Source organism: Ambystoma mexicanum, chromosome 3q, assembly GCF_040938575.1.
Source record: "Ambystoma mexicanum isolate Mex_15411 chromosome 3q, UKY_AmexF1_1, whole genome shotgun sequence".
NCBI classification, from domain to species: Eukaryota; Metazoa; Chordata; class Amphibia; order Caudata; family Ambystomatidae; genus Ambystoma; species Ambystoma mexicanum.
This window is the reverse complement of record NC_090926.1, coordinates 919,448,064-919,461,736: the sequence shown is the minus strand read 5'-3', so window position 1 is coordinate 919,461,736 and position 13,673 is coordinate 919,448,064. Positions and strand designations below refer to the sequence as shown.

General features: G+C 49.6%; 1 protein-coding gene across 3 annotated transcripts in view; it reads right to left on the bottom strand.

Annotated features, from left to right (window-relative positions):
* Nucleotides 1–13,673, bottom strand: part of PRKAR1A (protein kinase cAMP-dependent type I regulatory subunit alpha) — a 459,354-nt gene that overhangs the window by 205,335 nt on the left and 240,346 nt on the right. For all 3 annotated transcript variants that reach the window (XM_069655075.1, XM_069655072.1, XM_069655074.1), the window contains exon 8: nucleotides 11,784–11,844. In XM_069655075.1, the coding sequence (XP_069511176.1) occupies nucleotides 11,784–11,844 (61 nt within the window). The remainder of the gene's footprint in view (nucleotides 1–11,783; nucleotides 11,845–13,673) is intronic.

Sequence of the window (13,673 nt, the reverse complement as noted above, 5' to 3'; positions counted from 1 at the left end):
GGACGACAGCCCAATGCCATAAGTCCTGTGCCTTTCTGTAGAGCGCTGGGGTTCTGGTACCTCCCTGCTTCTGGATGTAAAACATTGTGGTGGTATAGTCTGAAGACCCTCGCCACCTTGAGGGATAGCAAAAACGACCAGAGCCCAACATACCACACGTTCTAGGACGTTTATGTGTAATGTTTCAACATCTCAACATTAAGCAACTTACCTCCTCACCAGGCTCACCTTCAAGCGGACAGGTTGCGCAGCACTGCTTGGCTGACTCTTGACTCCTCCCTGGAATCCCGGTTGACGCAGTAGAATCTCGTGAAGATGTGCGTCGACCTCCACGTAGCAGCCCTGCAAATTGGCCAGCAGGGGCGCACCAGACAGGAACGCCATAGTTGCAGCGATCTTTCTGGTCAAATGGACTCTTGGACAGCCAGGCAACGGTCGGTTTGCCAACCGGTGACAATGGGTGATGCAGCCGGAGAGCCACCTGGAAACGGAAGCCTTGGAGAGGGCCTTCCCATGGTTCACAGGGCCAAAGTTCAAGAACAGCTGTGACGTCTTCCGAAAACTTAGCACGGTCCACGTAGACCTTCAGCACAGCAACATCCAGCGAGTGCAAAGTCCTCTCAGCCGGCAACAAAGGAGACGGAAGAAAACAGGTAACACCTAGGGCTCGTTGAGATGAAAGTCCGACGGCACCTTGGGCATGAAAGAGGGATGCGTCCGTAGCACTACCCTCATTGGCCACAAGAAATGTAGTCTTTCACAATAAGAATTTCAGTGGCGCCAAATGCATAGGCTCGAACAGAGGACCCATGAGCCAAGTCAGCACCACATTGAGGTCCCACACCGGGGCCGGAGCCTTCACCGGCGGGAACAAACGCAAAAGGCGGTGCAACCACAGTGACGACAGCCCCCGAGTTCTGGGTTAGTGGGAGAAAGCCGCCAGATTAATCTTGATGGAAGCATGCGCCAGTACTGCTTTGGCCAGCGACAGCAAATACGGCAGCACCCGAGGGGCCGTAATCCGTAACAGGTCTACCTTCTGTGCACAGCACCAGATATTGAACCTCTTCGACTTATTTCTAACATTTCAGTATAGACGAAGCCCTGGCCTTGGCAAGTACCTCCTTGTCGTCCGCAGGGATCTTGGAGCAAGATCAAGGCTTGCAATTTCAGAGACCCTCGGTCATGATGCAGGATCGCGCCGCCTCCTCTGGCGAAAAGATCTGCGACCTCCGGAGGCGTGACTGGAGGCAGACGCTGAAGTCCGAGTACCATATCTGCCTCGGCCACGCCGGTGCGACAAGGATCATCCTGCACCGGGACAGTCCGAGTTGATTGATGAGTCGCAGACGCAACAGCAACAGGGGAAACTCAGAAATGGGCCATCCCAGGGGAACGAGAATGCATTCCCCATGCTCCCCAGCAGGGGAAACCTGCTGGTGAACCTCCGGCACTTGGCGTTCGTCACCGTTGCAAACAGATCGATGTGGGCATTGCCCCATCGCCGGAATGGAAGATCCACTTGATCCTGCCAAGGCTTCGACTCGTGGCACAAGTGCAGCTCCCTGCTGAGGGAATTGGCGATGATCTTCACTCCTGCCAGATGAAACGGGACGAGGAATATCCCTTGGCCAACGGGCCAGTGCCATAGGTCCTGCGCCTCTCCAGAGTGCTGGGGATCTGGTGTCCCCTGCTTCCGGATGTAGAACATTGTGGTGGTATTGTCCGTGAAGATCCGTATCACCTTGCCCTTGAGGGACGGAAGGAAAGACTTGCGGGCCCAAACGATGCCCGTAGCTCTAGAAGGATGATATGCAATGACTTCCCCCTCCAGTAGCCACAGGCCTCTTATGTGGAGTCTTCCGGTGCGTGTGCGCCCTATCCTTCCAGGGAGGAGTCCGTCGTGACCGTCTCCTGATTAGGTGGAGTCTGGAAGTCCAAGCCCGCCGACAGTTGCGTGCGGACACCCCACCATTGGATCGCTCGACGGAAATGATCGAGAGAGATCTTGTCCTCGAAGCTTCCAGATACCTGGATCCAACGAGCATCGAGGTACTTTTGCAGTGGCCGCATCCGCAGCCTGCATAGTCGAACGAGGTATATGCATGACTACATCATGCCAAGAAGGGACTTGATGGACCTCCCCCTTGCGATCTTCAGCATCAACAGCCGTATCTTGCCCAGGATAGCTGTTATTCTCTCCTCCGACTGAGACGCCAGGCATAACACTGTGTTCAGTCAAGACCCCAGAAACAGTGCGTCTTGCGATTGCTACGACGGCGATCTCCCTAGATGTCGCTTGGATGAGCCTGTCGTCCAGGAAGGGTTAAACATGGATCCCTCGTAGCCACAGCTGCACCGCCACCGGCGGGAGGCACTTTGTGAAAACCCTTGGCTCTGACTTTAATCCGAAGGGAAGGGCCTTGAACTGATAGTGTTGCCCTTGAACCACGAAGCGCAGGCACTTGCGGTGTCCCTTGTGGATGGGGATGTGAAAGTAGGCATCCTCCAAGTCCAACGACGATAGGAAATCCCTTCTTCCAGCTGTTTTAGCACATGCTGAAGGGCTACCATTCAAAACTTATGGGATCTGATGTACCTGTTCAAGCAGCGGAGGTCCAGGATGGGCCTCGAACCGCCCATCTTCTTGATGAGGAAGTACTGAGTACACTGCGGAGCCCCGGGGCCTCTTGGGGACGAGCTCTATTGCGCTCTTCTTCAGCAAGGCAGCAGCTGAGGGACGTGGTTTTCCTGCCTGGCCACGGGTGGTATGCAAGGAAACTTTCGTTGGAATTCCAGGGTGTGTCTGTGGGCCAGAGCAACCTGCACCCGACGGTCAGTGGAGATGGTCCTCGATGCGCTGATGAAGTTCGCCAGCCAGCTTCCCACCGAGGGGTGCGCCCGACATCATGGCCGGTTCAGTCCTGCTTCGCCGTTGACACTTCCTTGGGGACCATAGCGACCTCCTCCAGACTTGCTACGTCCCCTGTAGGCCTCCTGGGCCTAAGAGCGGGACGGTTGACGGTAAGACGAGGTTCCGTCAAAGCCCTTGAAGGAACCTTGGGACTTTCCTCCGGAGGTACGAAAGGATGGCCGTCGCTGTTGCAGGGTGCCCAAGGCACGGGCCGCCTCAGTGTCTGCCTTGATAGCCTGGAGGGACTCGTCCACTGTCTTTCCGAACAAATTTTCCCTGTCAAATGACATGTCCAATACCCTCGACTGCACCTCCTGGTGGAAGTTGTCAGAATCATGTATTAGCCATATTCGTGGCCACTGTGATGGCATGGTCTGATGCCATCTGGCCCTCCTGTAGGATCTCCAATCTTAAACCAGAGCTCCCTGGTGTAGCTCGCCACGATGGCGAGGGCGCTGGGCGCCTTGATGGCCGTCGCACGCCGTGATGACTTGTCGTCCCATGGCGTCCAACTTCTTCCCCTCGCCGTCCAGGGGAGAGGAGGTCATGGACGCCACTGAGCCAGAGGATTTCTTCCTCACTGCTGCAGAGACTACTGAACCCGGGGAAGGCTGACCTAAAACACTTGGGTGCAGAGTCCTGCACCCAGTAATTTTCGTACTGGTTCCTCTTCGCCGGGCCCGACGACAGATTCTTCATAAGGGACAGACCCTTGTCCCAAAAGTCATCCAACAGAGGCACCAACAGCACCGTCTTCCGCTTTGCCTCGCAGCGTTGGTACAGGAACCACTCTTCCTCGGCGGTCAGCAGAAACAGGTCCTAGGCCCTAGAGATCATGGCATGGAACAAGCCTATCTCGTCAGGCAGGGAGGCTCTGGGCGGTGGAGACAAGGGGTCTCCTAACACGCCGTCGTTTGTGCCCGTCCCTCATTGGCGATAAAGGGGGCAACGGGTGAAAAAGCAGTGGAGGGTGCACTTTCCTCTTCTTGGTAGGGGGCGCCCCCGATGGCCACGGAATACTCAGTCAGCAGAAGGTTAACCTCATCCAAATCTCCAAGCACAAGGTGTGGAGCACTTGGAGAATGTCCACTGAAATGTCCGACGGGGTTGAGGTGGCGGAGGCGGTAGAGACGGTGGCAGCGGTGTAGGGTTCTCCAACTCCTCCACGGCCTGCTCCTCCTCTTCGGTCTCGTCACCACTCTCGACATCTTTGTAGGGGGATCCTTCCGTAGGCCTTGGCCTCGACAAACTTCTCCCAGACTGTCTGGAGAGTAGAGAGCTCCTCCTCAGAGGAGATGGCTATGCCCTGCAGGACTACTGTGCCCCCCCCAATCTCCCTCTTCTCGACCAAGGGAGACTGTTTCGGGGAGATGGGCATCACCATCTCCGGTGTCTTCTCAATGGGTTAGAACAACGATTCCCTCCTGGCAGGCACGGAAACTCTTGCCTTGGGGACTATACTCTGCAAACCCACGTCCGCAGCATTCGCTAGGGATTCCACCACGAGGGAAGGCTTCGCCGGGTGAATATGGGCCTGCACGACCTTGGTCAAGCTAGGGGCCTTCAGCCCGAGGGGGAGGGGGTCAGCGCCCCGCTCCCCCCCTTAGCTTTTGACAGGTCCATCCGGGGCTTACCTTCTTAGCCGAAGCGGAGAGTTGGCTCATGGTCGAAGGTGCCGGAGACACTGCGCCCGCCCTAGCCTCCGGGGAGCCCATCGCAACGGCACTCCCAGAGCAGAGCACGCCGACACTTCTGTTGGGCCCCCGTCGCCGGGGGGCCCTCAAGTCTTAGAAGACTGCTCCGCTTTCTTGGGCTGGGGAGGCATGCTGCCGGGACTCGCCCATAGTAGGGGCCTTGGCCTGTAGCCACTCCGAGAGACGCCTGCGCCAATCCTTCAGAGGCGTTGAGTCGTCCTCTTCTGCCATGTCCACGTGGTTAAAGATTATCGCTAGTAAAGCAAAAAGTTCTGGGGTTGACCCAGGAAAGGAAGATTTACCAGTTCTGTGAAAATCATACCTAACAGAGGGTGGCTCTGTTGATGCCCCTGGCTGTGAGGCGTGTAAGAACTTTCAATTGAGTCAATCGGGTTGTTAATGAAGTTCACGCAACAGGACATTCTCCGTAAAATTGTATTAAAAATTGTTCTGGTGTAAAATACCATGGGATGGGAAGCCCGAGATGACCGGGCCCTAGCAGGGACATCTTTAGTGTGTTGGTGGGAGGGGTGGGGGATGGCTGGGAGAAAATGGTATCTTTCTTGTGCATAGCCCCAGAGAGGGAGCGTCTATGGTGATAGAAAACTGTCTGGGTGCCTTTTGGGCCAAGGGTGAGGAAATAGTGTTTTTTTCAGCGACCTTGCCTTGAGTAATGAAGCACTGACTTGTTTATTAACGCTTTTATTTTCTTTTTTTTTTTTTTTTGGAGCCGCGAAATGCCCTTCACCTCCTGTTCTTCAGCACGCGAAAATAGGTCCTTTTTTATATGCAGTGTCCGAACCAACCTTAGCTTTTGGTTTTTGGGAACTGCCATGAGGCAAGAGCGTGCATGATGGCCCAGAGGACAGTGAAGAATCTGAGGCTTTATCCCCTGGTCACTGCATGGGCCTCGACGCTCGCCGTTGTCACCGAGAGTCGGCCGTGGGGTATGTCCTTAGTGTGTTTGCGTGTGCCTCAGCTGCCGGGGGTCTTTCTCACAGGACCGCCGGCATGCTTCTCGGAGTCAGGGGTCTGCACTTGGAGTTCAGCCAGAACCCGATCGCCCTCAGCGTCACTCATGACCTCGTAGTTGCCTTCGCTGGAGTCTTCTGTTAAGTCTATGGAGGCCTGAGAGTGCAGGACGTGAGCGACCCAGCGTTTCGTCAATCAATCCTTTAGGATTTTCCACCGGAAAAGTTGACAGGATTGACGGTGCTTTTCGGCGTGATCCCTTTGGAGACACAGTGATTACACACTTGGTGCATGTCCTTCCAGAAGAAAAGGGATGATGGGATAAAGATTCACTAAAAGAAGTCTGTATAGAGACGCTCCTCCCCACCCTCCCTACTGTAATGGGTCAAAGCGCGAAAATGGTCGTCTACAAGAGTGTTCGTCAGGAGCCGTTCAGTGGTTGAGCAGTCGTGTAGCGTAGCTGTTCGGGAGAATTCTCAAAAATGTTTAGATTTCCTCCACCCTAGAGACCCCCAGCAACTTTGCTGGATTTTGAGGACTTGATTTTTTAACCTGGAGAGAGCAAGACCCTTTTTTCCCCCAATTCGCTCATGTATTTTAATGTGATTTCATACACTGTTTCTTTTGGTTATGGAGTCTAACTCCATAGGCATCATCTTTTCCTATTGTATCCCAAAGCACCGTCAGTGAAGTGGCATAGAGAAGTCTTTCAGACTTCCCAAGGTTTAAATACCTTCTCTGGGATCAACTACTGTTTCCCAGAGTAGTAAAGTGAAATTTACTTTAACATTGTACATGCCAGACCCAGCAAACCCCTTCTTAAAATAGTGCTGGAGGAGTTACTCAGTATCCCCTGTGTCTAAATTCTCATGTATAAATTGTTATGTTGCCCTATCCTCAATTGACTAGCTGGTGGCAGTGGACTTGTTTTGATCTACCTTGGTTTGCATTTACTGCGTCCGTTCGCAGCTCTGGTAAAGTAACCGCGGAAGCCATCTTTTTCAAAATAGCGTAGAGCCATCTTTGCTAAAATGGTGCCCGGTCCTTTTTCACCAGGTCTTTATGGGAAGGTCCTTCTAGAGATTTTATCTGTGCGCCAAACCAGGTTTTGTCTTTGTTCATTTTGCCTTTGGCAGGGTTTGAGAGAAACCCACCTCTGGCGCCCGAGTGTCTGGGGTAGGCAGTTAGTGAGGGAGGTGCCCGAAACTCTGTGCTTAGTCTCCTAGGAGACCCAAATGCGATCTGGTGATTGGCTGGCTGTCTGGTAAGGACAGCCACCCTGCTGGGTGAGTGACAGCTAGTTTGGAATCAAGAGAACTGAATAAAAGGAGAGTCTTTTGGCTTGGAAGGCAGAGTGGACCACTGGACGAAGGAACCGAAGAATACATTGAAGGACGCCTGCTGCAACTCCTGGACCCTTGGTTTGCCCGGTGAAGCCCTGCTGGATTGATTACTTGCCAGGTTCACATCGACAGAGAAGCCCCTGCAAGGATGACTTCTCCCTTTGAGTTGGTGGGACCAATCAACTCCAAAGTAAGTCACCTGGACACCCATCTCGAAGCTGGCCGAATTTCCTCAGATTTGCTGCAGGAAACCTTATAGCCAGGGAGAGGGACACCAGATTGTGTGCTTTACTTTTAAACTGGCCTAAAGCTTTTGAAGATCCTCCCGACTCCCACAAAGCAGGACTGCCCAAGCCCGAAACCCCCTCAGCAGAGTGCAGGACCCCAGAAGTAAGAACGGTCCACCTTGAAAGCCAGGAACCACGCTTATTGCTATTTGCTGTACCACAATGAGCTGAAACACGAAACAGCCACTGAATGTGAAGTTTGCTAGTTGCCAGTTTTCACAGTCGCAGTGCAGGAGCCCCCCCACCCCCCCGACATCCTCCCTCTTGTCCCCACGACTGAGGCCCAGGAACAGTGAGATCTGCAGAGCTGCACAGGAACAGAGGTCATCAGCTGCATCCTTTTCTTCTGTACCAAGGTACTGTAAAACAAGTCTAAGAGAATATCTCTTACTGTGGAAGTGCTTGTAACTTTCACAACTCACAAGCCTAATCAGCTTGTGGCCCTGTGTTAGGGAGAATTCTCTTATAAGGCCAATCTCCCAAACCTAGTGAGTCCCCCAGCCGCTTTGCAGGATTTGGGGGGGGGGGGGGGGTTTCTCCTGTTAAGAGTGAGACTTTCTCCCACTCTTAGGCATGATTTGAGGTATGTCTTTGACTTGGTATGTGCTTATGGGGTCTTTTACTCCATAGCGTATCATCTGTTTTGGTATATGTGTTACACAGCACCCTCAGTGCAGTAACACAGGGGTGTCATTGTGACCCCCAAACAGACTCCATACCCTGGGACGGACTACTGTCTCCCAGGGCATGTAAAGTCACCATTGGCTTTATTAGTCCAAAATTGTGAACAGAACCAGTACAAACCATCATATTGTGGAAGTACTGGAAGGGGTTAATTAGATTGTCCCTGGGTCTGTTTCCAAGGGGGCACTGTCCAGTCCCCCCTTGTCGAGTTTCTGGCTGGTGGCAGTGGCTATCACGCGAAATATTCCACCGGAATATTTCCTATGGGATTTTTCCCATTCATTTTAAACGCACCACTTTTTTGGTGCATTGTAAAGATACCGCCGGTTTATTTAATTAATTTTTTTTAAAAAATCGCCGGTTGGGTCTTTTCGCCAGAACTCTTTTCCAAAATGGCGCATGTGTCCATCTCTAACTCCAACCAAGGTCAGGCCCTTTGTTCCACTTTTTGGCGGGCTTCTCCACAGAAGCCCTCCAACTGGTGCCACTGTCTGGGGTTCACAGGATGTGTGGGTGGGGGAATTGGCACCCTGGACTGCGTTGCCTTAGCAACCCAAGTCGCACTCTGTTCTGATTGGCCCAGTGGTGAGCCGCCGGCTCACCACTTAGTATGTATGAGTGACAGCTAGGCTGTTTGAATGGGTTTTTTTCTGCATAAAAGCAGGGCATTTGGGACTGGAACTTCAGAAGTCGCCACAGGACCTAAGAAATCCGAAGAGGGGAGAAGCTGAGCCATCCGCAACGACACCACTGGTGGAGCCCTGCTGCAACAACCTCACCACTTCCCCGACAACGAGAAGATCTTCTGCTGCAAGAGTCTTCTCCCTCTGAGCTGGTGGTGACAACCAGTTCGACATTTGCCTTCCAGGACACCCCTTGGTCGAATCGCCAGTGCCAAGCACCCCGGCGGCCGGATAGCCAAGCACCAGTCCACGGGAACCGCAAATAAAAGGAACGCACCTTTTAAACGAACAAACTCCGCAGCTGGTTTCATCCCTGGGCAGTGCAACAACTCCAAAGTTTCCTCCTTGACGAGATCTTTTCCTTCCCTGGTCGAAACCACTAACTGCACCCGCTGCCAGGAACAACTGCCAGCGCTGGAGCTTCCTCACTTTTAAAAAGGTACTGTGTTCTACCTGGCCTCCCTTTCCACGGATTGCTAAAGGTGACCCTTAAATCCTTGGCTTTCCAACTGGGTTGGCCCCCAGACCCAACTATCTTTCGCATCGAACCAAACTCTTTTGAAAATGTTTGCAAAGATTTGAGTGCATTTTTAAACTCATCTTGGGCACATTTCGCCATCTTACATTTAAAGTGGCCCTGGACTATGAACTTTGGCCCTTCAATAGAGTCCGCCTTCAGTAGCTTGCTCTGGTCTTAGAAAAGTGTTGGGAACTGTTTTTTCGTGACCTGTCTTTTTCACTCCCTTTAACTTAATTATTGGAGTGCCATCTAGGTTAAGCGCTCGCATCTGTTTTTACAAATAATGGTGTTTTGGCTTAGACTTGTCTAAATTATTAAGGGAGGTGTGTATACTTTTGCCGATTGTGTTTGAACTTGCTTTGCTCTATAGTGCTAGTGTATTTCCTAAAGTGTGTTTTAAATAAATAATTATATACTTTTGATACCAAGCTCTGGTCAGTGTTTGTTTGCTCCACTGTGTTTTTAGCCCTATTGTGTATCCTCTGTATACTGCCCTACTCATCTCGAAAGAAGTCTGACTGCTCAGCCACAGCTACTAGGTAAATCTGGGTGGTACAGACTGCTACCAATTGGGTTTACTGCTTACTCCTGTAGTCTTAATCTTTTTGCAGTGTTCTCAAGGGAACTGCACATGATTCTGCGTAACACCTTACATTTGATTCTTCTTTTAATCAAAGACTCCTAAGAACGTGTGCAAAGACTTTTGCATGTACGTACCCAAGTGCTGCATCCTATACAAAGACTTTAGCCCATTGACTTTAGCTTAGCCTATTGAATTGAATGACTGATATCTGAAAGTATTTGCCCTGATTATGAACATTGCTATTTACCAACTTTTTAAGAGTGTTCTGAATGCCAACAGTAAGATATTAATGTTCCCAGCACCCTTGTCATTGAAGTCACGTGTGTGTGTAGGTTGTGTCTCTGGGGCCATCCCAAAAGAGTGCTTCAGAAACTAGAGTGTACAGTATTGAAGTATATTTGTATGTTACTAGTATAGTGCTCCCTTCTAAAGAAGGCTTTATAACTGATAAATTACTAATTGTTTATGCAAGAATCCTTGAGTCTAAGAGTATTTGAATACCTGTCCCTGAATCTTTGTGCAACTCCACTACAGCTCACATTTCCCCTCTTGAGATAAGGCTAGCTGCTCAACACGCTACCAAAACTGTAGTACAAGCTTATACCAAAGGTTGGCTTGCCTATACCTGTAGTCAGTTGTTTGTAGTGTTCCCAGAGGATACTGCATTCAAACTTTGCCTAACAGTAGCAAACAAAGCAAAGGAAGAATGTCTACAATTAAAACGGTAGCAAACCCAAGGCATCAGCCTGGAAGAGAACTCTGCATTTGCGGCAGACTTCAATGGTGGAAAAAACTATCTGTGGGACCTTGAGGCGTGAAGGACCATGGGTACAGTACACATCCACACTAGGGATAGTATTACTAATCACGCCCAGTCGATGTCCGTTTTTGGGTTTTGAAAACAAATCTTGTAATATGTGACTTCCACTAGATGTCAGACTATGCAGAGCATGTGAATCTAAGCAGATCCATAAGCTCCAGAAATATATTTTTCAGTATAAGTGTGGTGCATTTCCTAAACCCAAGGGAGTAGACTAATTGCACCTTTGTGCAAGCCTTCTACCATACCAAAGAGTTAGGCCTTGTTGCTCTGTTTATGCCAACTACTTTTAAAAGAGGGTTGTCTTCCATTTCTCGTTAGGTGAGAGACCCCCACCCCCCCACACCGCAATTCCTGTCAGTGGTTGTACATCCCCCCTCTAGAGCATTGTATAAAAACGTCCTTAACTGCAATCAGACTTCTGCAGAAGTGCATCCCTGGGCAGGCTGCCTTTTCCCGGCTTGTAGACGGATGAACACAGGACGATGCCAGGTCAGTCTCTTCAGAGATCATTCTCATGACAACAAAATCCATTCCTAGCTACACTCTTGCAGGGACATGGTCCTGAAACCTGGCTCACGGTATGGAGGACAGTCTTTTGTGGCATTGACAAAGAAAGATGCTGAGCAGGTAACAAGTAGTTTCCAGATTTCATCTGATCTTCTGCTCCCGCCCGATTCATTTCTCCCCTACCGATCTTCCTGCTCATGAGGTCTACAAGGACTTTCAATGATCAGTTAACCATATCCCATTGCCTTGTAAAGTTACCACCCCCTTTCTGCTCAACTCCCTCCTCCCCCCCGCCCGCTCAAATCCATCTCTTGACTAGGGCTCCTGTTTATGAGAAGTCCCCCACTTTCTGGTCTTACTCTTTGAGACACCCACTACATTGTAGTCACAGCATAGGAGAAGTTATTAGGGCAACTGAGGCTATCCGATCCAAGGAATGGAGGCTCAAACAGCGGCCATCTTGGGGTGTCAGAAAATAAATTTGTGATAAACCTAATGTTATCAGGTGTGGGGGAAGTGAGCCTGAGCGCACACTGTACATCAAAAGGAACTACAAGGAAACAAAGCTCCCTGAAAATAAGAACTACAACCAAAATCCAGGTAATCCTTACCATGGATTGCATACTACAAGGAAAATGATACAAGTCAAAAAAACATTGTTATTTCCAACTTTAAAAAGAATCACCAACTAAATCAGAACATAGAAATTCTATATGTTTCAATAATTTTAGTACTGCCCCACGTTTTAAAGAAATAAAAAAAGTTTCACTCACCAAGTATAGACACTTTGCTGAGGAACTCTTCATACATCTTTCGCTTCCTCAGTGTGCTTCCCTAAATAATAAAAACTGGTTTAAAATAATAACAGGTTGCAAATTCACTTTATTTTTAGTTTCCAAGTGCCCATTTAGTTTCTTTGAAAAGCATGAACCTTCAACACCTTTTAACTTTTGATTCTCTTCATATACAGTATGGGCACAAAGCAATAGGATCTTCTCAAACTGCACCAAGACAGCACATTAGTCAGAGTTTCATACAGCCTAAGGCACTGGTTCACTAGACAGTTCTTATGCGATTGTTGGCAGGTGAAATGTCATTTCTGGTAGGGTTGATCAATTTGCAGCATTTGAGAATCTGAACGAAATCACAATATCTTGCTTAAGACTTTGTTGTGGACTAGATGTAGGAGGTCCCAGGAATAGACCAGGGTTCATTTTTATGCAACTTTGAAAAATCTGTGTCTAGGCCAATTATAGATCCACATGATCTTACTGTTGGAGCAATTTGTTTGAATATGTTAGTTCATGTGTTAATGCCCCTTGCCCACACCGCTGGGTTAGGACCAAAAGTGTTCTACAGACAGATCCATTTTCACAGTGCTTGTACATATTTGCATTGAGAATGTGGGTGGAGGCAAAAAGAGCCTAGCAGGGATAGGGTGTCAAGAGATATATATATATATATATATGGGATACATTACTCACCGTAATCGTATTTCTGATGCTTGTATCTGCTTAGATTCACATGCTGTGCATAGGCCGACATCTAGTGGAAGCTGCGGAGTATTACAGTTTGTTTTTCGAAAGTCGAAAATGGGCGTCGACACAGGCGTGCCAGTAATACTATCCCTAGTGTGACGTCCACTGTACCCAAGATCCCTCACGCGTGTAGGATCCTCAGATTGTATTTTTTCTGACATGAGGAAGCATGAGGAGTAGCGTGAGTACAGATAATCCAAGCAGATAGACAGAAAGGTAAGACCACAAGCAATCATGCGCCTTCTCTCGGAGGGGAGGAAGGGTGGGTCGCATGTGAATCTAAGCAGATACAAGCATCAGAAATACGATTACGGTGAGTAATGTATCCCTTCTGAGGCTTGTGGAATCTGCTTAGATCACATGCTGTGCATAGATTAGCGAGCAGTACCAGAAGAAGGAGGTGGGATGTGAGAAGGGTCATGAGCAAACAGGTGTCTTAGAACCGCTTGTCCCACTTGTGTATCTGCCTTGGAATGAGTGTCAATGCAGTAATGCTGAGTAAAAGTGTGAATAGAGCTCCAAGTAGCCGCTTTGCAAATGGTGTCGAGGGGAACATTTGCAATGAAAGCCAGAGTGGCACCAATGCCTCTAGTAGAGTGGGTCCTTGGCGTAAAAGGCAGAGTCTTTTCAGAAAGAGAGTAACACAGCTGTATACAGTTGATAATCCACTTCGAGATAGCGCCCTTAGAGACGCGATCCCCCTCTCTGCCTGTAGCTACGGAGACAAACAGTTGATCTGTTTTCCTTAGCGGTCTGGTTTTATTTACATAGTATAGGACCGCCCTACGCACATCTAGAGTGTGTAGTTTCACCTCAGCCGAGCTTTGCGGGTTCTGGAAGAAAGCCGGAAGCTCGATGGACTGGTTTACATGGAACTTGGATATGAATTTAGGTGAGAACCTAGGGTGTGTGCGTAAAACCAGTTTGTCCTTGTGGATAGTAAAGAAAGGATCCTGCACTGACAGAGCCTGAATTTCACTGACCCTTCTTATGGAGGTAATGGCTACTAAGAAGGCCGTTTTAAAAGTCAGGTGTTTGAGACTACTTTTATGCATGGGTTCGAATGGGGGTCCCATGAGCTTAGCTAGCACCACGTTGAGGTCCCATCCTGGCGGTGGGTTAGAA